Raw genomic sequence first — 25,780 nt, 5'->3', positions numbered from 1 at the left:
TAAAGGGCCGCAAAAGCCCCCAAAACTTAAAAATAAATTAATAAAATAATACTTATAATCCTTAGGAAAATAAAAAGGGTCCTGTGTACTTTCAGTGTTTGAGTATTAAAAACTGACTTCATTCAGTATGGATAAAAACAGCTGAGTCCTTGTAAATTCTGAAGCCTCTAATAATATTAACAGAACATATTAACAGGATTTTGAAAAATCTAATTTATTACGTTCACAAGTGCAGCTTGGAAAAGAGATAAGAATTTTTCATGAAATGGGAAAAAAGGGTGAAACGACCAGGGCAAAGCAAGACAATTTAGGCAAGCTGGATTTTCTGATATGCAAATGAACACCTAGGAATAAGAAAAAAGTAAATTCTTCTGTGCATTTGAATATTACATGTTCAAATACCCAAATGGAAAACAACATATCAAATAGGTGAACTCTTAACTGGAAGGTTTACTCTAGATAGAGCCAGCAGCCCTTGAAATAGGGTAGAACTTTAAATGAGTCAGTGCAGCAAGCTGTTTTATATTATACGTGTGCATTCAGCAAGTTCCTGAGTTAGGACATTTTCTTCAAAGAAGTTCTTGACTACCAATTTATTTTAACTTGTGAATTTGACCTTATTATGACCACTGAACAATGATATATTTCAGATGTGCAACGACAAAAAGGTGCCTTTTGGGGCTTTAAGAACTACACTGACTTATGAACTTCTGCTTTCATTCTCTTCTCTGCAGGAATTGCTTACAGAGAGTGCTTGGACAATGGCACATGGGCACTGAAAAGTAACTACTCCAACTGTGAGCCCATTTTAGAGGAAAAGGTGGGTAAATGTGCTCTAAGCCTGAACTTTATATTCTTTCTTTCTTTCTTTCTTTCTTTGCTGAAGATAATTATTATTAAATACATAGCACATCTAAATGAACATAGAAGTCCTGTTTTGTTGCCTTGGGAGTGGAAAATGGTTGATTATAAGTATGGACATTTTTACTGCTTGAGATGTATTTTGATTTTAATTTTAGGCTTTAGTGATATCCAAATGATTATTGATAATATTTCATTAGTAAAAAACACCAAAAACAAACAAACAAGTATAGCTGCAAGCAGAGATGATGGGCCTAAGCACACAGAAGATATGAGACACTTCCTATTTCCCTTTTTTTTGCCATAAATGTATCACCTTGCCACAACAAAAAAACTTGAGATATCAAAAAGCATATGACTGTTTCCTTCCTATTGCATTTCTAGCATCCTGGCTCATGTGGTTGCCAGAGTGTCAAGGGATGACCTTCCTCTTTTTCTTGAAAAGAAAGTTTGTCTCAAGCGAAGCACTTCAATTTACAATTATCACAGTTTGAAACACTTAACACACTTACAGTGAGAAGATAAACTCCACTTGAAGTGAGTTTCTGAAACACAATAAAGCACTGAAGATAGCATGGGCAGATAAACCGTCTTCCTGAAGAAGAGAAATGCAAGGAGTGACGGGGCACGTACTTGTAAGGCAGAGGTGATTCTAGTGCCATCAGGTAATGGATTGGCATGATGCTTTATGGGTTTCAGATAATCGTCACACTTCACTTCAGCGGTTCCTACAGCATCACCTACTGATGTAGCGTCCAGTGACTCTATGAAAGGGAACTCGTTCTTTCATCACTGATGTCTGTTCATTTTCGAGAGTGTGGTTATTTTTTGTTTTTATTTGTTAGCTAGATAGTTTGCTGAATGAAATACTCACTAGTCTCGTTTTAATGTTGTGTGAGAAATTGCCAGTTGTGACATTCATGGTTCACCATAAATGCTTAGATACCTTTTGGCAATACATATAGTTTCGAATACAGCTTCAAATATGCCTTTGCATTAAGTTTCAAATACTGCTGCCAAGTGAGTTACAGTAAATTTGGCACCCTTTATTTGACTTGTTTTCCCACAGGGAACTTCTCCCAGTGTTTACTCTGCTGTTGTTTCATGTTTGTATATGGTCTGGAATATGAATATATGTATATTTGAAACTTGAATAATGTTTTTCATACGCCAATAAGATATATATTTTTTTAAATCTTGTGCATCATAAATATATATATAATATATAATGCTACACAGAAAGCAATCCAAATTGTTTGTTTGGTTTAAATCAGATACTGTAATGCTATTAATGTCAGTGATTTTACTTTGTGTTGTTTTCAGAATCCACAATGCCTCTGGCTTAGTCTGAATGACATGCAGCATATAATCAGTTTGGCCCGATTATTTTGCTATTGTCGCATTGTATAAAGCAGCTCATATTTGACATAAGAAACTATTAAGCATATACATAGTATTGGATGCTGTGTAATCAATATAAATTATGTTTACCCCATCTTACTTGATCATGCATCCTTTAACTTCTCACTTCACATGACTTCTGTGTGCAAACATTCTGCAGAAGGACAATTGGATTCCTTTAGAGTTGTGTCACAGTTTTGTGACCTCATTCAAGGACTCCTGAGAAATATATAAATTAAACCGTTTCCAGTCTTTTGGAAGCTTCCATAAAATACTGGTCACTGAGTAATACACATTGATTTGTGCCATAATTGCAATCATTTATTACCATATCATACGCTTGGACAATGAATTCCTTCTTTAATCATGACAGAATTAATCATGAATCGGGTTTAATTTTTTTATTTTTTTTCTTACAGAGGAAGTACCCCATGCACTACAAGATAGCCCTCATCATAAACTACTTTGGTCACTGTATATCTGTTGGAGCTCTTGTTATTGCCTTTATTCTCTTTCTGTGCTTGAGGTAAGTGTGTCGGTGTATTTTCAGCACTATAGTGTGTGAGTTATACCTTGTGCTGAGGCCTTGTTTAAAGTTAATAAATGTTCATTCAGTGCAGGAAAAATTTATATTTCAGGAAACTTAGATTTTGATAAGGATCAAATATATGCTAAGGATAGTTTATGTTATTATTTTCTCTTAATTGCATGAGCTAAGGTTGCTGGTTGAGATGCCTAAACATAAATATTTTGATCATACCACAGAGTCACAGTGTTTCCACTTTTCAGGAAAAATCAACACTCGAGTCAAAAAAAGAAAGAAAGAAAATAAACATTGTTTTTAAATAGGCAAACTTTATAGAAAGTGTTACTGAAAATTTCCTTAACTACATGTTCAGAATGATTAATCTTTCAGAAATGACTGTGGTCTTTGCACAATCACGTTTCCATGCATATTTAATTCCTTAATCAGCTCATGCAATGCTAAAACTGTGTCACAGTGTAATTACTGAAATGATTGTTTCATTGATTTATCAATTCAAAGCATCCGATGCCTTCGCAACATAATCCACTGGAACTTAATTACGACTTTCATTCTGAGGAATGTAATGTGGTTTTTGCTTCAGCTGATTGACCAAAACATTTATGAGACGAATGAGGTATGAAACACTTTTAAACTTACTTATCAGCTTATTAGTATGTAAACCAATCAGCAGGTTTCTATCATTTACATGTATAGTGTTGGCCAACGATTCCTCACCAATATTGTTTTCTGTATTACTGTAATACTGAAGGAATTGCATGGGGTAGTTTTTTTTTTTATCTCTGAAAAAAAAAACACTCTAGTGATATTTTAGTCTGCTGGTATCTAGTGCCTCATTAGAGACTTCCAGCATTTTTATTTCAAACTTGACAAAGTAATCGACAGTGAAGAGAAGAGATCAAAAGTCCAAAATACTTCATTTTGCAATGTTTAAAAATTTACACTTTAGGTATTAATACATACCACTTAGGGGTAAATAAGGCACAAAGATGTACCTCTTAGTTTTTGTACCTTACGGCAATGCATCAGTGACAGTTTGTACCTTTTTCTGAGAGTGTACAGTCAAAAAACACATTTGGTGGATGTTTTTTTTTTCAATGAGTTCATGTTGCAGTATAGCACCTTATAAATCACATTATAAAATGTTTGAAAAACCTGGGACGTGAGGTTGTTTTAAGACCTATAATAGGTTTCATTTTAGTATCAAGTCTGTAAAAGGTTTGCAGTGTTGTAAAACATCTAAATGTTCACCTCAATTAACACCCAGTCCCTTTCTCTCCATACAGCCCTGGTGTCGTCTTATAACAACAATCTATAATTACTTTGTGGTGACCAATTTTTTCTGGATGTTTGTGGAGGGCTGCTATCTTCACACGGCTATTGTGATGACATATTCCACAGACAAGCTTCGGAAATGGGTCTTCCTCTTCATTGGATGGTGTGAGTTGATTTCTCTACACAAGTCTGCTTATTTTGAAAGGCCTAATCATCTGCAGTTTGCATTGGCTGTGAATAAGAGAGCTGAAATGTAGTCTGCTATTCATTTTGGTTTATTTGGAACATTAGTGTCAAATTATTAATGAGAACGTAAAAATTTGCTATCCCCATTTTTGATGGGATTTTTTTTTTTTTTTGACACAGAATAATTTTTTTTTTTTTTTTACATTTTCAACATCTTCTTAGAAGTAGGGCAAATAGGTTATTATCGAAATGGTTTCATCTGGATCTGCAAGGCTGCAATTTCCCAGAAGGAGCTGAAGATGGTAAGAGATAAACCACAAGAGTCAATTTAACCGCTGGCATCTCGGCTTAAAGGGATAGTTCACCCAAAAATGAAATTTCCAATGAGTTGTTCCAAAACTGCATGAATTTCTTTCTTCTGATGAGCATGATATTTTTAAGAATGTTCGCAACCAAACAGTTGATGTAGTCATTGTCTTCTATAGTGTATAAAAATATTACATATCATAAAAACAGCTTAATCATGTGACATTTGCTGAACTAAGGTATTGATTGCATTGAGCTGAAATATCAACTTAGTGCTGTTATACAGGTCATGGTAATTATACAACGTTTCCATTTTTGCTTACATATTGTATAATTTTATTATATGCAATATGACATTTTAAACATCTGAGCTCTTTATAATTAGAAGCACAACACAGCACAACCCAAAACAACTGCAAGGTGGCAACATTACTATTTTAAAAATGAGAGAATTTCATTGTCTTAAATAACAGATGGCATGCAGTTGCAGTAGTTCATTCACTGAGTACTTGAAAGATTCTGGCACTAATATAATTAAATGCTATAAAGTGTTTAAAGTACAGTATAGATTATTGTGAAGTGTACCACATGATATTTGGAAGCATGTATTACTGAGAAATCTAAATGCCATTTCAAGGACTTAAGTAAACGGTTTGATATTTGACATTCACAGCGTTCTTAGAATTTGTGTGGAACTAGTGGATTCTGGGAGCTGTCTGTAGGCAGCAGTCCAGCAATGCAGTTAAGCACATTCACGCCATGTACACACTGTAAATTTTCAGGAGTGACAACCATGTTTAAAATACAGTATAGTGTGTGTATGGAACAGAACTCACTCTTGAAACTGTGATGACTGACACCGTTGTAACCATAGCAGTCAGCGCCATCGTGTTTTATTCATGTTTAGAAGGCTGCTTCACAGAGTATGCTTTTTAAGGGTTGCCATGTCCACTGATTATAAATGACACTTATTAAGTGTCTTGGAGCTTGTTGTTTGGGCTCGGCTCATATAGTGATCCATTTTATGGTGATAATAAAGTTGGCAGGTGCAGGACATGATATTTTGGTGTGTGGATTATTTCCAAGATAACACGTTTGGATTTTTACTGGAGTTTATTATAGGCTTGTTCTCATTTGCTTTTTTTATGTTAAGATCTGGCAACACTGAGTGAAGATGAACCTCCTTCCCTGGGATTTCTTGCATCACAATTCTCATACATGATGTTCAAATACATCAACAACAATTTGTTCAGTTTTGTTCTGTATACACTACATAGAATTTCTGCAAATGCGGTTGTCACTATCTGCATTTTTCAGCAGTCAATTTGAAAAAAAGCAAAACAAAACAAGACAACACAACAACAGTATTGCATTATGGCCCCTGTAGCATGGTTTGAATAGTTTGGTTTGAAGGCAAAAAGTCATGAGAGGAGGTAATGTTTCCATCATGCTATAATCGGCTCATTAACCTGTATGTGTCATAATGCCTGCCTATCATGTTTGTAAATTGCCATGAATCAGTCAAACAAATTAGTGGAAATGGAGGGACCAATTACACAACGCACCCACTCAGACTATCATTTTTAGTCACAACCAAATGAAATTAAATTTGAAATAACTTAAAACATGAGATTCTCTTTGAGTGAGCTGTTTTTTAAGAGCTCTCAGCTCTGGTCAGTCAAAGCTGTGATGATCTGAATACTGAATACTTCTTGACTAATGTTCAGAATAGAAGGTGACTATTAATAATAATACCCTGTTTGATATTAACCAACAGCAGTTGGAAGTCACAAAAAATATTTGTGGCTATTGTATTATTATCTTTAAGTAATATGAAAATGTTTAAAAATGCATAACCAATAAGACTTTGAATTTTAAGTAGAAGCCTTTTCTAAAAATATACACTGCCGTTCAAAAGTTTGGATATGTTGAAGGATTGATAAATTGATAAAAAGTGATAGTGAAGACTTGCATTGTTGCAAAAGATTTATATTTTGAATAAATGCAGTTCTGTTTAACTTCTAATTCATCAAAGAATCCTGAAAAAAGTATCACAGGTTCCAAAAAATATTAAGCAGCACAACTCTTTGCAACATTGATAATAAATCAGCATATTAGAATGATTTCTGAAGGATCATGTGACACTGAAGACTGGAGTAATGATGCAGATGGAAATTTAGCTTTGCATCACAGGAATAAATTATATTTTAAAGAATATTAAAATAGAAAACTATTATTTTAAATTGCAATAATATTTCACAGTATTACTGTTTTTACTGTATTTTTTAACCAAATAAACCCAGCCTTGATGAGCAAAAGAAACTTCTTAAAAACACATAAAATCTTGCTGATCCCAAACGTTTAAACAGTGATATGCATATTTACTTAATTACTGAGGTAGAAATGGAGCAGCTGTGTGATACAAGTGAAAGCGATTAAAAAGCTCAGTATGGTTGTTGAGATCTGAGTTATCGGCATCAGCTGCATATTACAATATGAATATATTTGGTTAAGTAGATTCAAGTAATTTGTGACAATATTTCTGGCTCAATATCTAATGTGTTCTGTCATCGTTGAACAAATTTAGCCGTGTAGTTTGGAAATTCTACTTTTTCTTGCTGTCTTTCAGCAATCCCAGTAGACACGTTTAATGGCTTCTACATGTGACTTCCTAAAAAATTCATGATTTCTTGCTCCCTGCTCATTTGGGTGAAGAAACCATTGGCCTCTAAAGCATTACACACAATACAACCCATTGTTTAGCATGGCTTTGTTGAAATAAGACTGACCTACAGAATGTGTGATCAAACACTTCAGAGAATGCTTTTGTTTAGTATGGTTGTGTCCTCTTTCCACATCATTTATTAAAATACAGGAGGAATTGTGCACACTGATAGCACTGTTTATTTGCATGTGCTGTGCAAGTTTACTATATATTCAGTATTGACCTAAATAAGCCCAAAAATTAGTATTACATGAAATCAGCAGTGTGCAATGCTCAGTTTCTGAATGTAAGAATGTTCCCGATTTGAACACTCTTCTTCTGTCGTTTGATCATCTTTTGACGAATGCAATGATCAAAACAAAATGCACATACATATCCTTTTCATTTCTGTTCCCCCATCTTTCTGTGGGCAGCAATAGCTCAGTGTTAATTGTGGCAGGCAAATGGTGCTGACATTTGGGAATGAGGTGTATATTTGAAAAATCACATAAACTTCCCACAGCTCAGGTTTAGGCATTTAGTGCCTGATTGAGTTGTGGGTGGTTGATGTATAAAAAGCTTTTTGCACTGAAATATTGTACAGAAAAATGGCACAGCTGTTTAGTACATTTCAATAGGTAATCACCTGTTGGGAAAACAATGTTTAATTCCCATGTTTTTGCATGTGCTGTCTGTAAAGTGTGATTTGCCAACGCATGCAATCTTCCCTTTTTCAGGTATACCATGTCCGATAATTATGGTGTGGGCCATTGGAAAACTTTACAATGAAAACGAACAGTAAGTAGCTGATTTGCTGAAAGAAATGATTATGATCGGAGTGAAAGAGTGTTGAACATGATAATTGTAGAGTAAATCAGGCAAGAGATGTCAATTAATAAGCCTGTGATTGGAATACTTGGAAATTAGTGGAATTTCATCCAAATTAAATGTTTATAAAACTGAAAGAGCAGTATGCAAGAAATAGGTGTACCCTTTTTTTATGTTATAGCTAAGAATATAGGGAAAAAAGCTGTTAGAATAAAAACCTGTTCATAGCAACGAAATTGTAAAAAAATCACTGCCACAACACTGTGGCATTTTGAATTGCTGTTAGTGAATTGCTGTGCAATATAGAACACCCATAAAAAAAAACCCCCCAAAAAAAACATCAAATAATTTTTATTTCGTAAACATAAGTAAAATTTGAGTATATTTTTTTCAATTATCCAAATAACTTTATGTAATAAGTATACTAATAGTTATACTTGAATGTGTACTATTTCAATACTTCAGACTAAATTTTCCCACTTTTTAGTGCACTGTTATGTGTAACAGTAATACAATTTTGTAAACAAATACTCTGCAAAATCAAATAATTGCATTCTGTAATGTAAGTTAATGAACTACTGCTGAATTTACAACATGACATTGACAATGATACTGAATAAAAATGTTTTTTATGTAAAATAAAATAAAAAAAAGTTAGAAAAAAGTTAGATGTAACTTAATGTAACTCAGATGTAAGTGGTCAAACTTACTCCCAATAAGTATTGAAATAGTACAGTTCAACCCACTGTTAATTATTTACAAAATAAAGTTTACATATGCTGTGAAAAGTAAGAACACACTCAAGAAAATCTCTTTGTTCCAGATGCTGGTTTGGGAAGGAACCTGGAAAGTACATAGACTACATTTATCAGGGTCCCGTGATTTTAGTTCTTCTTGTAAGTATTATTGTATTATTGTTTACCTCTGATTTGTGGTTGCCAATTCCTCCAACAAGTGGAGGAACAGTGTGAAGAATTTGAAATAATGTGAATAAAAATTAACTCTTAAACCATTACAAAGACTGAGATGAGCAAAATGTAAATGTAATTTAAATATTATGTGCAGAAACATCAAACTGTTTCAAGAATATGCACAATCACTTACCTACATCTGTTTTTTTTCTCCCTGATATAGATAAATTTTGTGTTCCTTTTCAACATTGTGCGAATTTTAATGACAAAACTGAGGGCTTCAACCACATCTGAAACAATACAATACAGGTAAAGATCTTTAACTAAATACTGCTCACTATAACTGTAATGAGCAAGAGTAGTGAGATGTGTTTGCTTAGGCTGAATGACATCCTATTTCATGTTCAGTAGAGGAAAATAAATGCTCTTTAATTATTTACTTACCCTCATGTATTTTTTCGAAACTCTATAGATTTTGTAAGCATCTGCACATAGTGAAATGTGGAAAAAAAAAAAAAACCCATTGAATGCAGGTAGATTTTAGTGGCATCTGTAGAGTTGATTCTGTAAGTCACTGCACTGACTTTTTTTTTATATGTCAGATGTGGATCAAAGAATATCCCCAAATGTTTAAAATCTTGCAATTTTTTTTAATTTTTTTTATCATTATCTAAGATATCAGATTGAATGCTTTTTAATCGTAAAAAAAAACATGCATGCAGTTCTCTGGGCATTTAACATTAGACAGCATTGAGTAAGCCAATCAGAGTTTGTTATATATATCACAGTGTCATCTGTAATATATAGAGGTAGTATATATATCTCGGTGTCATGTGCATACATTTGAATATTTGCATCAGGACAAGCTTTTGAAAGATTGTTCAGATACAAGCAAAAGAGTAGATGCCCAAGCATACAGGTGCTGGTCATATAATTAGAATATCATCAAAAAGTTGATTTATTTCACTAATTCCATTCAAAAAGTGAAACTTGTAGGCTATATTATATTCGTTCATTACAAATAGACAGATGTATTTCAAATATTTATTTCTTTTCATTTTAATGATTATAACTGACAACTAAGGAAAATCCCAAATTCAGTATCTCAGAAAGTTAGAATATTGTGAAAAGGTTCAATATTGAAGACACCTGGTGCCACACTCTAATCTGCTAATTAACTCAAAACACCTGCAAAGGCCTTTAAATGGTCTCTCAGTCTAGTTCTGTAGGCTACACAATCATGGGGAAGACTGCTGACTTGACAGTTGTCCAAAAGACGACCATCAACACCTTGCACAAGGAGGGCAAGACACAAAAGGTCATTGCAAAATGGGCTGGCTGTTCACAGAGCTCTGTGTCCAAGCACATTAATAGAGTGGCGAAGGGAAGGAAATGATGTGGTAGAAAAAAGTGTACAAGCAATAGGGATAACCGCACCCTGGAGAAGATTGTGAAACAAAACCCATTCAAAAATGTGGGGGAGATTCACAAAGAGTGGACTGCAGCTGGAGTCAGTGCTTCAAGAACCACTACACACAGACATATGCAAGACATTGGTTTCAGCTGTCGCATTCCTTGTGTCAAGCCACTCTTGATAAACAGACAGTGTCAGAAGCGTCTCGCTTCAAAAAGGACTGGACTGCTGCTGAGTGGTCCAAAGTTATGTTCTCTGATGAAAGTAAATTTTGCATTTCCTTTGGAAATCAGGGTCCCAGAGTCTGGAGGAAGAGAGGAGAGGCACACAATCCACCTTGCTTGAGGTCCAGTGTAAAGTTTCGACAGTCAGTGATGGTTTGGGGCGCCATGTCATCTGCTGGTGTTGGTCCACTGTGTTTTCTGAGGTCCAAGGTCAACGCAGCCGTATACCAGGAAGTTTTAGAGCACTTCATGCTTCCTGCTGCTGACCAACTTTATGGAGATGCAGATTTCATTTTCCAACAGGACTTGGCACCTGCACACAGTGCCATAGCTACCAGTACCTGGTTTAAGGACCATGGTATCCCTGTTCTTAATTGGCCAGCAAACTCGCCTGACCTTAACCACATATAAAATCTATGGGGTATTGTGAAGAGGAAGATGCGATATGCCAGACCCAAGAATGCAGAAGAGCTGAAGGCCACTATCAGAGCAACCTGGGCTCTCATAACACCTGAGCAGTGCCACAGACTGATCGACTCCATGCCACGCCGCACTGCTGCAGTAATTCAGGGAAAAGGAGCCCCAACTAAGTATTGAGTGCTGTACATGCTCATACTTTTCATGTTCATACTTTTCAGTTGGCCAAGATTTCTAAAAATCCTTTCTTTGTGTTGGTCTTAAGTAACATTCTAATTTTCTGAGATACTGAATTTGGGATTTTCCTTAGTTGTCAGTTATAATCATAAAAAAATTAAAAGAAATAAACATTTGAAATATATCAGTCTGTGTGTAATGAATGAATATAATACACAAAGTTCACTTTTTGAATGGAATTAGTGAAATAAATCAACTTTTTGATGATATTCTAATTATATGACCAGCACCTGTAGAGCCTTGAGGAACCCCTCTCTTAAGGATGAAATCAGATCCTCAAAATCAGATACGACTCAATCCATTTTATTGCATTAACTGTGAAATTAAAATATGATAACTTAGACAATAGTTTATTGTGGTTTAGAGTGTCAAATGCCTTACATATTTCAAGGAAAACAGAAACTACTTAAGTCTTTAAGTTTGAAGTCAAAATTTCTCTGCATGCCACTATATAGACACTAAACCTGTTATCTGTTCTAAACACAATCAAAAAAGGTAATCTTTATCAATTTTTTAAAAGTCTTTCCACTATTTAAGTCTGCAGTTTTAGATTGGAGACTGAGGATTTAAAGGTGCAATTTTTTAAAAGTCTTTCCACTATTTAAGTCTGCAGTTTTAGATTTTTTTGAAGCTCAATAATATTTGAGGTGAAAGCATGACTTTCTAATGTGTGAATGTATCTCAGGGCAATACTTCAGTCAGAGCAGGGAATAAAAGGAATCCTTTCATCTGAGTTTGCTGAGAATGCATTTGCAAACTTTGTTGTGGCGTTTCACTTGATTTCCTAAGTATAAATGGAGTGAGTCTGAGTCTTGAGGACAAGCTTATGTATAATTTATTCTCTTTTCTCGAAAAGGTTAGGATTTCAGTGTTGCTTGAATTTCAGAATTGACAAGAACTAGTGCTGTCAATCAGTTAAAACTACTTAATCGCACCTAACATTAAAGCTTTTAAATATACTTTTTTATTGCACTAATTTTACATTAAATCTTGAAGTGAAAGTAGAAACAAAGACAGTATATTTTTAATATTTGTTTAATGGCATTAATTATCACTTGGTAGAGTATCACTGATACCAATGCTACTGATGTCTCTATGATTTTTTATTCTAATATTTAACCATTGACTTTAGCTATTTAACATTACAGTATAACTGAGTGTTATCAATTTTAACATTTATTAGACTTAAAAAAAACAAACTTAAATTAAGTGAACTTAAAACAATCTTCACACAAACCCATTATAATAAATGTCATATTAGGTACCTGTGCCCTTCAGCAAGTAGGAAATATACAGAAATTGAATTGAAGTTATCAAACACTAAATTCAAAATTCATTATAGATTAATCCTTAAAGCTACAGAAGTTACTGATTTCCTCTTTTTTTGTTCTTTGATTAACAGACATCTTAACAGCTGGTTATGAAGTTATTTTGGCTGCTTTAAGAGCTGCCACTGCTGAACATGACACTGTCAGTAAATAAATTCTGAATCCAGTAGCAAATGCAGTAAACAGTTTATTGAACAAAGGCAGAGAGTAAATAGACAGGATGGTCAGAATCGTGGGTCTCAGACAGATGAGCAGACCTTGGCTGATGACTGCTGATGCAAACGTCCGGGGAAATCCAGAGAGAGAATGCCAAGCACCAACCAGGAACAAAACAAAACACAGGGAGCCGGAGAGCGAACTGGACGGAACAGAACAACAGCAGGTGAGCACACCAAATGATCTGACAAAAGACAAGAGCAAACACATAAATAGCAGTCCTGATGAGCTTCAGGTGTACTGAGTTGATTAGCTCATCAGCTGATCAACGTTGCCGCAGCAATGAGTGCTGCCAACATTTGACAAGGACACAGACAAAACAAACAGGAATGAACGCACAGACCTGTGAACTGTGACAGTAGTTCTCCTAAGAGCGCCTCCTGGCGCTATCAGATGAACCTACCCGTCGATTGTAATCATCGATAAGAGATTGATCCAGTATGTCCCTTGCGGGAACCCAACTTCTCTCCTCCGGACCGTAACCTTCCCAGTCCACCAAATACTGGAATCTGCTTCCCCTCCGTCTCAAGTCCAGAATACCTTTGACCGAATAAACGGTTCCCCATCTATAAGACACGCCGACTTCGACTTCAGATTCCAGACTGGGAAAAATTGGTGGCTGGTAACCTAATCTACACTCAAATGGAGATAGGCCTGTAGATGACACTGGTAATGAGTTGTGTGTACTCCACCCATGAAAGTTGCTGGCTCCAGGAGGAGGGATTCTGAGAGACCAAACATTGCAACACCCGCTCCAAATATTGATTGGCCCTCTCTGTCTGACCATTGCTCTGAGGATGAAAACCAGAGGAAAGACTAACTCGCCCCGTGCAATTTACAAAACTCTCTCCAAAATTTTGACACAAACTGAGGCCCCCTGTCGGAGACCACGTCCCTCAGGAGGCCATCAATATGAAAGACATGATCAATGCCAGCAGTCGCTGTCTCTGTGGCAGAGGGTAATTTAGGCAGAGGAATGAAAGCCGCCTTCGAGAACCGGTCCACTATGGTCAAAACCTACCTGATGTACTCAAGGTTTTTGTGATCGGTCCAGACTATGAAAGGCACCCCCAACCTTCCAACCAATGGTGCCACTCCTCCAACGCAAGCTTGACAGCCAACAACTCTCGATTACCAATGTCATAATTTTGCTCAGCTGGAGACAAACAATAAAAAACGTGCAAGGATGGATCTTGTCGTCTAAAGAAGAACTCTGGGAGAGAACTGCGCCCACCCCCACCTCTGATGCATCGATGAGAATGGGAGCTGAAACATATCGGCTCTTGAGTTGGGAAAAACTGCACTGGCTCCTTCAGACCACCTTAACACCGTGTTGGTAGAGGATCCTCAATCTAATCTGTAAAAACCAAGGTGCTGTTGTAAAGAGGCATTCAGAGGGGCGGCTAGCTGGCTGTAATAGCTAAAAATATCCACCTTAACACCGTGTTGGTAGAGGTCAAGGCATTCAGAGGGGCGGCTAGCTGGCTGTAATTGTGAATAAAATGCCAATTAAAATTTGCAATGTCCAGAAACCTCTGCAGGGCCTTGGAGGAATCTGGGGTTGGCCAATCTACTGAAATGAAAAACACTTTTCGGGATCCATGCGCACTTTTTCCAAACTATAATTCCTGGACTCCCTCATGATGAAATGTATCCTAAAAAATAACAATAAATGGGTAGAAAATCAGATTGTATCATGGAGAGAAGAAGAAAATATTTCTCCGCCTTGACAAAAAGCCCATTCTCTAGCAGCCTCTGAAGCACTCGTCTGACATGCTGAACATTATCATGGAGAGAAGAAGAAAATATCAATATGTCATCCAGGTAGACATAAAGGGGCGTTGGATAGCCCAAATGGCATAACCTGATATTCAAAGTGCCCCCTGGGGGTGTTGAAAGCAGTCTTCCACAGGGGCATAGGCCCCAAACCCACTGGCTGTGTTGGTTAGGAGGTTCAAGGACATAATTCAGAGGGCGGCTAGCTGGCTGTAATGTGAATGGCATAACCTGATATTCAAAAAAACACATTCTAAGGCTGGGGGTGTTGAAAGCAGTCTTCCACTCATCCCCCTCCCTGATGCTGACCAAATGATAGGCATTGTGAAGGTCCAACTTTGTGAAAAGGGAAGACCCCTGCAACTGCTCTAAGGCTGAAGACATCAACGGCAAAGGATAAATATTCTTAACCGTAATGTTGTTCAGACCCCGATAGTCGAGACACGAGCGCAAGAAACCTTCCTTCTTTTCAACGAAGAACCCCGCACCTGCTGGAGAAGAAGGGAGAATGAGTTTGGCTGCCAGAGAATCAGAAATATATTTCTCCATGGCCTCCCTTTCTGGAGCAGAAAGCAAATGTAACCTGTCTTTAGGTGGAGACGTACCTAGCAATAAGTCTATGGCACAGTCATAAGGACGATGCAGTGTAAGAGAAGCCGCTCGGGACTGACTGAACACTCCCTTCAGGTCCAGGTGCTCTGTGGGCACGTTAGACAGGTCCATGGGTTCATCCTGTAACACAGAACAAGACACAGACGAACAAGCAGAGACCAAACAAGCCCTGTTGCCAGTTAATATGAGGATTGTGAAGCGTAAGCCAAGGGTGTTCAAGAACTACAGGAGCAAGGGGGGAGTCAATTAGCAAAACATGGATCTCTTCCTGATGGTTGCCTGAAGTGGTCAGACTCACTGGCCTGGTAGAATGAGTGACGGACGGTAACAATTGTACGCCGAGGTCGTTGACCGAGATGGGCTGGGTGAGTGGGACAACAGGAACCTTAAGTTTGTGAGCAAGACTAATGTCCAGGAAGTTCCCTTCAGCTCAGCAAGGCAAAGCAGTTGTGATGAGAAGTAGCCCGTTGCAGTCTTACTGGGAGGAATGTGGCATATAAGGAGGATTGCTCAAAGGCAATAGCACCTGTCAGTAACCTCGACACTACTGACGGGCTCTGTCTTTTACTGGGCATTGAGCAGCAACGTGACCTGTAGCTCCGCAGTATGAACACAAACCCTGAGTCCTTCGTCAATCCTTCTCCTCCCAGGAAAGTCGAGTTCTTCCTACATGCATGGATTCTGGATCAAAAGTGGGGCTGACCGTAGCATTGGAGGGAACTGGAAAACAAGTGCTGCTCTCAGGAATCAAGCTCTGCTGAACACATTGATCAAGACGTTGCAAACGAGCATCCACTCTGATAGCCAGTTCAATTAAGCCATCCAAGTCAGTGGGTAGATCCAGCGTGAAAATTGAATATAGTCAGCCAACCCATGCAGGAAACTATCCCACTGTGCCTCCTCATTCCACTTGCATCCAGCAGAGAGCGTGCGGAACTCAATGGAATAATCTGTGACAGAATGACTTCCTTGTTTCAAATCCGCCAGCATGCGAGCAGTTTCGCGACTGGCAATTGCACGGTCGAACACTTTAAGTTCATTTGAAAACATTTGAAATGACGAGCAACATGGATGCTTATTTTCCCACACTGCTGTTCCCCAAAGTTCCGCTCGACCAGACAAGAGGTTGATCACCAATGCCACTTTAGATTGCTCTGTGGGAAATGCTAATGGCTGGAGAGCAAAAAACAAAGAGCACTTAGCCAACAATGATCAACATAAATGTGGCTCCCCAGAATAAGAGGCTGGTGGTGGTAGACGCAGCTCTACATGACAATCGGCGTGTTCTGTAATAGAAGGAACAGACAGTGGATCTGGCACAGTGGGAGACGCTGTAGCCTCGGTCTTCATCTGCTGCAGCTGGGCAGTTAACCCGGACACCTGCGCTACCAAGGCCTGGACCGCACGGCCAGTGGCAAAGATCTGCTCTTCTTGCCTTTCCATTCTAGCATTGTTGCTAGAAAGAATATCTCTCAACTCTGAAGCATTCGCTGGATCCATCTTGGTCAGATCGTTATGTCAGGAAATAAATTCTGAATTCAGTAGCAAATGCAATAAACAGTTTATTGAACAAAGGCAGAGAGTAAATAGACAGGATGGTCAGAATTGTGGGTCTCAGATGGATGAGCAGACCTTGGCAGCGAGGAGACTGCAATGGGCTGGGCAATGACTGCTGATGTAAACGTCCGGGAAATCCAGAGAGAGAACGCCAAACACCAACCAGGAACAAAATAAAACACTAACCCTAACCCCTAACCCTAACCCTAACTGGATGAAACAGATCAACAGCAGGTGAGCACATCAAACGATCTGACAAAAGACAAGAGCAAACACTCCACATAAATAGCAGTCCTGATGAGCTTCAGGTGTACTGAGTTGATTAGCTCATCAGCTGATCAATGTTGCCCCAGCAACGAGCGCTGCCAACATGTGACAAGGACACAGACAAAACAAACAGGATTGAACGCACAGACCTGTGAACTGTGACAGACAGAAATACATGCATTGTATTTCCTCACATCTCTTTACCTTTTCTGACCCACTTTAGGTCTTAAAGTCTCTACTGCTGTGCTGACAAATTGAATAGTGTGTGTTAGATTACGGAGACAGTGCTGGTCTGCTCCAGGACAGTTTGGAAAACCAAACTCATTTATACTTACATACATGTATAGTTTTAAGGCAGCTTTAATCACCTTTTTGGTAACTTCATGACTTAACTGATGACATAACTACGACATTACATGATAATCATTAATACGAAATTATTTTGCCACGTCTTCTCCTGCTTCCACTTCCTGCCTGCCATGCTGCTCAGTGGTTTGCGATTGTAGCTCCGTGTAGCTTCGTTTTTTCTGTTTGGAATCTCTATCTTACTATCACTCTCTGTTGTTAAAACTGCTAAAATATAACTTACAGTAATTAACACCATACTTCTGATATTATCTAACAAGCTAATTTTACATTGTTCGCCTTTTGATCCAAAACACTAGAACAGTGCATTAGCATTCCATTAGTCTGTTAGCTTGTCATTTGTGCCTACCGTTTCTTTTCTCTCTCTCACTCTGCTTTTCATTCATTCATCAAACAACTGTGGTAAGTCGTAATTGTTCAATAAACATGGTAATGGTTTCTCCTGTTGATAATGAAAAAGATGCATTGGGATCAGCATTTATAGGCATTCTAAACACGTGTCAGGACCTACTTATTGTCTTAATCACACGTGGAATTGATGTTAATGGGGTTGTAATTCTGCAGCAGAGTGATGATATCTCAGATCATTATCTAGTCTCGTGTATAATCTATATAGTTAAAGCTGCAAATTCAACTCCTTGTTACAAATATGGTAGAACCATCACTTCTACCCCAAAAGACTGCTTTGTAATCTTCCTGACTTGTCTTAATTCCTCAGCAAATCCAATAGCTCAGAAAAACTTGTTGTTGTAACAGAAACTGTGGATTCTCTCTTTTCTAGCACTTTAGATATGGTTGCTTCTTATGCTTAAAGGTGATTAAGGAAAACAGTCCCACACCGTGGTACAATGAGCACACTCACCGAGAATTGTATAAACTTGTTAAATTATCTAAATCAACAACATGTATGTTAGACCCTATACTATCTAAGCTAATAAAAGAGGTGCTTCCAGAAGTCATAGATCCTCTTCTGAATACTATTCATTTGTCACAGTCATAAGGATATGTTCCAAAAAACTTCAGACTGGCTGTTATTAAGAATCTCATAAAAAAAACACAACTTGATCCTAGAGAATTAGTTAATTACAGACCCAACTCAAATCTCCCTTTTCTGTCAAAGATACTAGAATAGGCAGTATCCTCACAACTACCACAAATGGTATCTGTGAGGATTTCCAGTCAGTATTTAGACCGTATTATACTGTAGTACTGAGACTGCTCTCATCAGTGTTACAAATGACCTGCTCTTATTATCTGATTGTGGCTGAATCTTTCTATTAGTGCTACTGGATCTTAGCACTGCTTTCGACACTATCGACCACAAAATTCTTTTGACTAGACTAGAAAATAATTTTGGCATTAGTGAAATTGCATTGACATGGTTCAAAACATATTTATCTGACCATCATCAGTTCATAGCAGTAAATGACAGGGAGTCATATATATCATAAATGCAGTATGGAGTACCATAAGACTTCGTACTAGGACTGTTGCTTTTCACACTTTACATGCCACTCTTGGGAGATATCATCAAGAAACATGGTATTAGCTTTCACTGTTATGCTAATGATTAACTGTTAGGCTGCATTAATTAGGTCAACCAGAACCATGAACAACTTCCCATAACACCTGATGTACTTGTTACATCGTAAGAAGAATGGCATCTACACTACTAGTCTGTTTCATTCTTATTCTGAGGTCACCGTAGCCACCCAGGTCCATTCTGTATCCAGTCCAGATGGTGGATCTAGAGACGACTTCTAGAGCCCTGAATGTCAGTGTAGACCACAACAATTAGATGAGCCCTAGAAACAGATTCCCTGCGAAGACCTCATCACCTAGACAGCCATTGGCACAAGACCACAGGATCCAGATGAGTCCTGTGCACAGTCTGACTTGTGTTGCAGCCTGGAATTAAAACACGCCATGCTAGTTTCATCTGGCAAGAGGAGAACTGGTCCCCCGACTGAGCCTGGTTTCTCCCAAGGTTTTTTCATCATTTTTGTCACTGATGGAGTTTTGGTTCCTTTCCACTGTCGCCTTTGGCTTTCTTAGCTGGGGACACTTAATTTCTGGCAATATTGTCGACTTGATAACACAGATACTATTTGAACTGAACAGAGCTGGATGATGACACCACTGAATCTTACTGATGAACTTACTTCAACAAAAAAGTGTTTACTATTATCCTCTTGCATTATCGACACTGTAAAGCTGCATTGAGACAATCTGTATTATATAAAGTGCTATATAAACAAAGTTGAATTGACATGACTTGATATAAGCTACAGAGCGTGCCACTGCATTTGTGTGTGTATAATAAGATTATAATAAGATTTCAGCTTAGAACTGAGCACTGGACAAAAACTTTGGCATTAAAGAAATCAACAGATTGGCTGCTTTGTTCAATGCCATAAAAAAAAGTAATCTTAAAAACTTGTAAACAGAAACAGTTTATGCTCTCCTGAGCGAAAACACATACTGCATACGCACTGGATACAGCTTCAACTGAGGGCTCTTGCTTTCTTTAGCGTTTGCTTTCTCTGTACGGGCCTGAAGGGAATTTATTTGGGGATGCTTGACATCAAACAGTTGGACTGCGGGTTCTCTCTTTCTCTCTCTTACTGACGCACAAAGACATTTAATGTTTATCAATAAAATAGTTTCCGGAATGTTGGTCATAACCAAATAATTCACATTCACACGCGCTTCCATTTGTGGTTCCATTGGAACCTTTACATTGTACAGAAAGTTCTTAGTAGTGGAAAAAGTTTCTTTAGATAATAAAAATGTTCCTTACACTAAGACAAAAATGGTTCTTTCAGGAACTGACCACTGAAATATTCTTTGGGGAAACAAAAATTACTCTTCTATTGCATCACAACAAAAAAGGGAGGTTTTTGTAGTGATGCAATAGAAGTCATTGTTTGGAGCCTTTATTTTTATGAGTGTATCAGCTGCTATATTTAATATGATGTCTGCAACCATGGGACATTTTAAAAGTTCAAATACAGTAAACATAGCTAATAGTTGTCACACAAGTTGAAATTAGGGAAAGTGTCAAATCAGTTATGTGGCAAAAAAATAATAATTTTTTTTGCTCCCTTTTCTCTCTTTCTGTGATTGCAGGAAAGCGGTGAAGGCCACTCTAGTGCTTCTGCCTTTACTCGGTATCACATACATGCTGTTTTTTGTGAACCCAGGCGAGGATGACATATCTCAGATTGTATTCATCTATTTCAACTCATTTCTCCAGTCCTTTCAGGTCAGTCATACATTATGTCTGTACAGATATTTTCATGTCCATATTACTCACATTTCTAGAACTGCAGTCACTGTAGTTCAGAGAAAATTATGGTGTAAAATAAAGATAGTTATTGTAATGTTTGCTTTGAATTTAAGTACCTCATAGTTGACCTGAAAAAAAAAAAATCCTGCAATGCAGGGCTGCAATAATAATTACTACTACTTCTACAACTGCTAATTACAAAAATGTATAGTATAATCAGTACTAATCATGAACATGTACAGTACTGTGAGGATTCTTGTCCCTTTTTCTGCCACTCCTATTTCCCTATTTCTTCTTTGATCCATGTTTCCAAAGAAAAAAAATAAAAACACAAAACATAAAGAAACATAAAAACAACACCAAAACAAAACACATGACAAATCTTTAAGCTTAAAACTGAAATTGCAATTAGCTGTGTTTAGAATGATTATTATTTCATTTTGTTGTAAATGTTCTGCTAAGATATAAGATATGTACTGTAGGCTAACATAATTACTGATTGCACATAATTAAAAAAAATGTTCAAATATATACTACCATTCAAACGTTTGGGAGAGGTTAGGTTTATGCATTGTTTTTTTAAAGTCTTTAAAAAAAGTAATATTATGAAATATTATTACTATTAAAAGTAATGTTTTTTTTTTTCTAATTTGTTTCAAAATAAAATAAAATATATATAAAAAATACATATGTTTCTGTGATGGAAATGCAAATTTTTGTTTTTAATATATTACTACAGTCTTCGGTGTCACTTCAGAAATTATACTCTTATGCTGATTTAGTCCTCAATAAAAAAAGATGCCAATTGTTTAAACAAACAAATTTAAACTTGAAATGCAGTTACTAAAATCTGAAATGTACAGTATCTACCAAATCAATCTACTGAATTTGCGCTCACTTCTTAATTCCATATCAATTTTTTTTTTTCAAAACACTACATACAGTTCTCTGTATTAAACACAGATTCAAAATCTCAAATTCAAATCAGATTCAAATTTAAAATATCTTTAGTCACAGAAAACACAATCTTCCTGAATGTGCTTTATGTACTGGTTTTCATTTTTTCCTTCCATAAAATCATTGTTGCTAACATGAAATGGAAACATTTGGTTTAATTGCCAAAATACAACAGCATTATCTTCTTTCAGTTTAATACTTCAACATTCAGTCGGTGGTAACTTTACTGTAATTTAGTATACACAGTTATCACAATAGATATTCCACTTATATTTTCCAACCAAAATGACAAAAGCATCAAAGAACACTTCAAAAGGCATTATGTGCAGGAAAAATATGTTACAATGTTTTCACAACAATACCACGGTTGCATTTTGAAACAAAATAAATTTTCATCAAAATCACACTGAATATCCTTATTCATGGACAGTGGGAAAACTCTTCTGGCATGACTAACCCAGGCTTAACATTGCTCTGAATTTGTCATTGCAAGATTTCCACCTCCATGTAGAGAAGTATTACTCTATTTGATTGAGGAAAGGGGAATATGGTGTAAAGTAGAGACTCATGAACTGAGGATGAGCCTGAAACTATTTTCAATAAAGAACTGCAGAGTGGAAACTGACAGTGTCCCACGTAATTATATAACCCATGTATAACCCATGTATTCATCCTGACGGCCTGCTCAAGTTAATTTAGAAAAGTTAGAATTTTGTTTGATCTAACAACTGGTCTACAGCCTGTCACAGCATATTCACATATAGCCACACACAATGAGTTGTTTCCCTCACATTGTCCAGGCACTTGTATGGTTGCCTGTTGGCCAGTTAGGTTAAGCCTACAGCTTGTTTTTTGGCAGACTGAAACCCTCTGCAAAGAATAGTTGATATTGGTAGTGTGTAGTACAGAACTGTAAAGAGCATTCCTCACATACGTAAAAAAAATTATATACCACAGCGCTGTACCTTTAGTTCACACACACACACACACACACACACACACACACACACACACACACACACACACACACACACACACACACACACAAAATATGTTAATTTACTCACTCTCAGGCCATCCACGATGTAGGTGACTTTTTTTCTTCAGTAGAACAGTAAATAAGAGTTTTAGCAGAAACTGTGGTCCTCTGTTATTTATAAAGTGCAAGTTAGCACCTACTGTACATGTTTTTGAGAATAAAAATAAAACACATATCAAGGAGCACAAAATTAATCCCTGTGGCTCCTGCCGATATACTGAGGTCTCATGAAAAGAAACGATCAATCTGTGCAAGGAACTAAACATTATTTACAAAATTACCTGTGATCCTTAATTCTTTTTGGTGAACTAATTGAACCAGTTTGAATTGTCATTGCTTTCCTCGAGAACCTGCTTTATTTCAGACAGCTGTATGCTATTGGTTTCCCGACCATTTCCACCACAGCCGACTCCTGCTGTTCAGTCAGTACACTTGAGCAGCAGGTTGTCTCCTGTCAGTTCTGAGACAATATGTTGTAAATGTTATGACTATAAATGATATATATTATTGTGTGACAATTACATTTTGTTCACTATTCTATACAGTAATGCCATTTACTGTACTGCAAAAGTATTGCAAATTGTTCCTGTAGCAGACTGGTTTTCTTGGCTAAATGTTCTGATGATGGAGCTGACAGCTGACCTTTGTAGGTTAGTTTGAATTAATTTGGCAAGCTTCTGCCATGCTTCTGATAACCACATGGTCAATGATGGCATGGACTTCATTTGAAATGACAGTATGTTGCTTTCTGCCTACATTCCTCTAATGATCACTTTTTTGTTGAGGCCCACGGCTTGGGACGCCTGCAGGATTCTCATCCAGTGTATGCCAAAAAAAAAGAAAAAAAAAGGAAAAGAAAACAACAACAACAAAACAAAACCCAGACAACAACATGAAAATAGCTGTTTTACAACCACCGTAGTTAAAACTTAGTCCCACTGTATAAAATAAAATAAAATAAAAAAAAATAAATAAATGGGCACAGTAATAAAGTATAGGCTTTGACTGAGCTGTTTTGTTACCACCATGCATGAACATACCCATATTTTTTTCTGAAGTGTGTAATTAAATTACTGAAATAACTGCCTAATAATAACTGTACTTTGGTGCTGTAAAGATATTGTGCAGTGCCATACAGTGTACAATGTTTTATCTGAGCTGATCAGCAGTCCAACAGTGCTTGTCAATGTCAAAATGACTGAGATAATTTATCAAATCAAAGAAGGCAGGCTTTGCTGTTACCATTTAACTGTGAGCATGATATCAGCACAACACTTTCGTTTTAATATGCCCTCAAACCCTATCAAGCGCTGTTTTTGGACCTCTACATACTGCCATCAGCTCTTTGAATCAATGATGGTTTACCAAGCAAACAATTACGCTGCAATGGATTGAAATCTATACAAGTTGGCAAACTTACAAAATCAGCAGGGGATCAAATAATTATTTTCCCCACTGTATATGGTATCTAACTGTGATAATCAGTAAACTATAATTATTAAGATTTATTTATTTTAACACAACAGTACACATTTGGATGTCTCTATTCTGACCCAAGCATTTCAGGTCTTAGAGCCCATCCACACGGAGACGCAATTACCTTTAATGTAAAAATTTTGTATCGTATCAGAATTTCGTCCAAACGGATCTGGCATTTTAGAGCCTGAAACCTCTATTTTTTGAAGGCTAAATCTGAAAACGACACTCTTGCATCTTCTACAGCCGATCTGTTTATTTTGTGAAACGATGATGTCATCACCCCACGTCTCGACCCTAGTCAGACACTGCTACATCACGTAAAATCAACAACAACAATGGCAGACTACATTCTTGTGTTTGTGCTGCAGAAGCGACTGACCCTTTTAGCTTTACTAAAGCAAAATCCAAATTACTAAAGCAAAAATGTTCGTATACAGGGCACAAGGTTTATGCGCATGCTCCAAGTCTTCTTCTCTAGTTTTTGGTGTATTTTTTTTTTAGAACGAGGGAAAAAAATCTGATAAGGATTACTCTGGCTTCATGTGGATGTGTCCTTAAAGTCCCTACTAACAAGCTGATGAGTTGAATCAGGTGCGTTTTGTTAGGGAGACATATAACGTCTAGAGTTGTACGTACTTCAGGAGGACCTGGATTGGGAATCACTGCTCTAGTTTATACCTTCCCAACATACAATCATCAGAGTAGATAAAAATCTATAGACAACTGCAAAGATTAGCTCAAACCCTGATCAAACACAATTGAACCAGCTAATTAAGATCTTCAGGAGCACTTGATAATTACAGACATGTCACGGGCGGTAAGAGAGCACCGAGGAAAGACAGGGTCTGGGTCCAAATGCAGGAAAGACATCAAGACGTTAAACAAAAAGGCCAACAAGGCAAAACAAAACAGATTCAGGAACAGAATGCATTAGACCGCAACACAGTGGATGTATCCAAAAAAATTAAACAGCAACAATTACTAATACATTTACAAATAATTCAGCCCGTGTGCTGGAGGGGGACCTGGGGACTGAGGCAGAGGCGGTGGGATGGGGACCCAGGGCAGAACCAGCAGCCACCACGGTGGTGTGTGTAGAGCTGCCACCTTGGAACGGGCAATAGCGAGCTCCGCTGCTTTGAGAAAACCAGAGGCGAGTTCCACCAACTTGGAGGAAGTGTGAGCAGACATCACCGCTTCAGGAAGGCCAGAAGCAAGCCCCGTCGCCTCAGATGGAACATTAGCAGGCTCCGCTGCTTTGGGAAGGCCAGAAGCAAGCCCCGCCATCTTATATGGGAGCATAAGCGAGCTCCGCTGCTTCAGGAAGGCATGCCACGAGCTCCACTACCTCAAAGAGAGTACCAGCAGGCTCCCCTACTTCAGGAAGGCCTGAAACGAGAATATATAGTCTGTGACAATGGGGAACAGCTGAGGGTGTAATGAGTAAAGAGGTGTATGGAGTTTGGGGAATGGAGTCCGGGAGGATGGGAGATGGCGACCTCTGGTGGTAAGAGGGAGAAACGCAGGGCACGGACTTATGGCAAGACAGGTGTGTTTGATTAGGGTTGAAACTGAAGTCTGCAGGT

The 25,780-nt window shown here is 37.5% G+C and overlaps 1 protein-coding gene across 1 annotated transcript in view; it reads left to right on the top strand.

The window, feature by feature from the left end:
• LOC109078967 (corticotropin-releasing factor receptor 2) overlaps positions 1-25,780 on the top strand; it is a 71,276-nt gene that overhangs the window by 27,526 nt on the left and 17,970 nt on the right. Inside the window, exons 3-10 of the mRNA XM_042769564.1 lie at positions 735-820; positions 2,682-2,788; positions 3,308-3,422; positions 4,093-4,246; positions 8,015-8,075; positions 8,929-9,001; positions 9,240-9,325; positions 20,560-20,695. Coding sequence (XP_042625498.1) covers positions 735-820; positions 2,682-2,788; positions 3,308-3,422; positions 4,093-4,246; positions 8,015-8,075; positions 8,929-9,001; positions 9,240-9,325; positions 20,560-20,695 — 818 coding nt within the window. The remainder of the gene's footprint in view (positions 1-734; positions 821-2,681; positions 2,789-3,307; positions 3,423-4,092; positions 4,247-8,014; positions 8,076-8,928; positions 9,002-9,239; positions 9,326-20,559; positions 20,696-25,780) is intronic.

Source organism: Cyprinus carpio, chromosome A2, assembly GCF_018340385.1.
Source record: "Cyprinus carpio isolate SPL01 chromosome A2, ASM1834038v1, whole genome shotgun sequence".
NCBI classification, from domain to species: Eukaryota; Metazoa; Chordata; class Actinopteri; order Cypriniformes; family Cyprinidae; genus Cyprinus; species Cyprinus carpio.
This window is presented reverse-complemented; position numbering and strand designations above follow the sequence as displayed.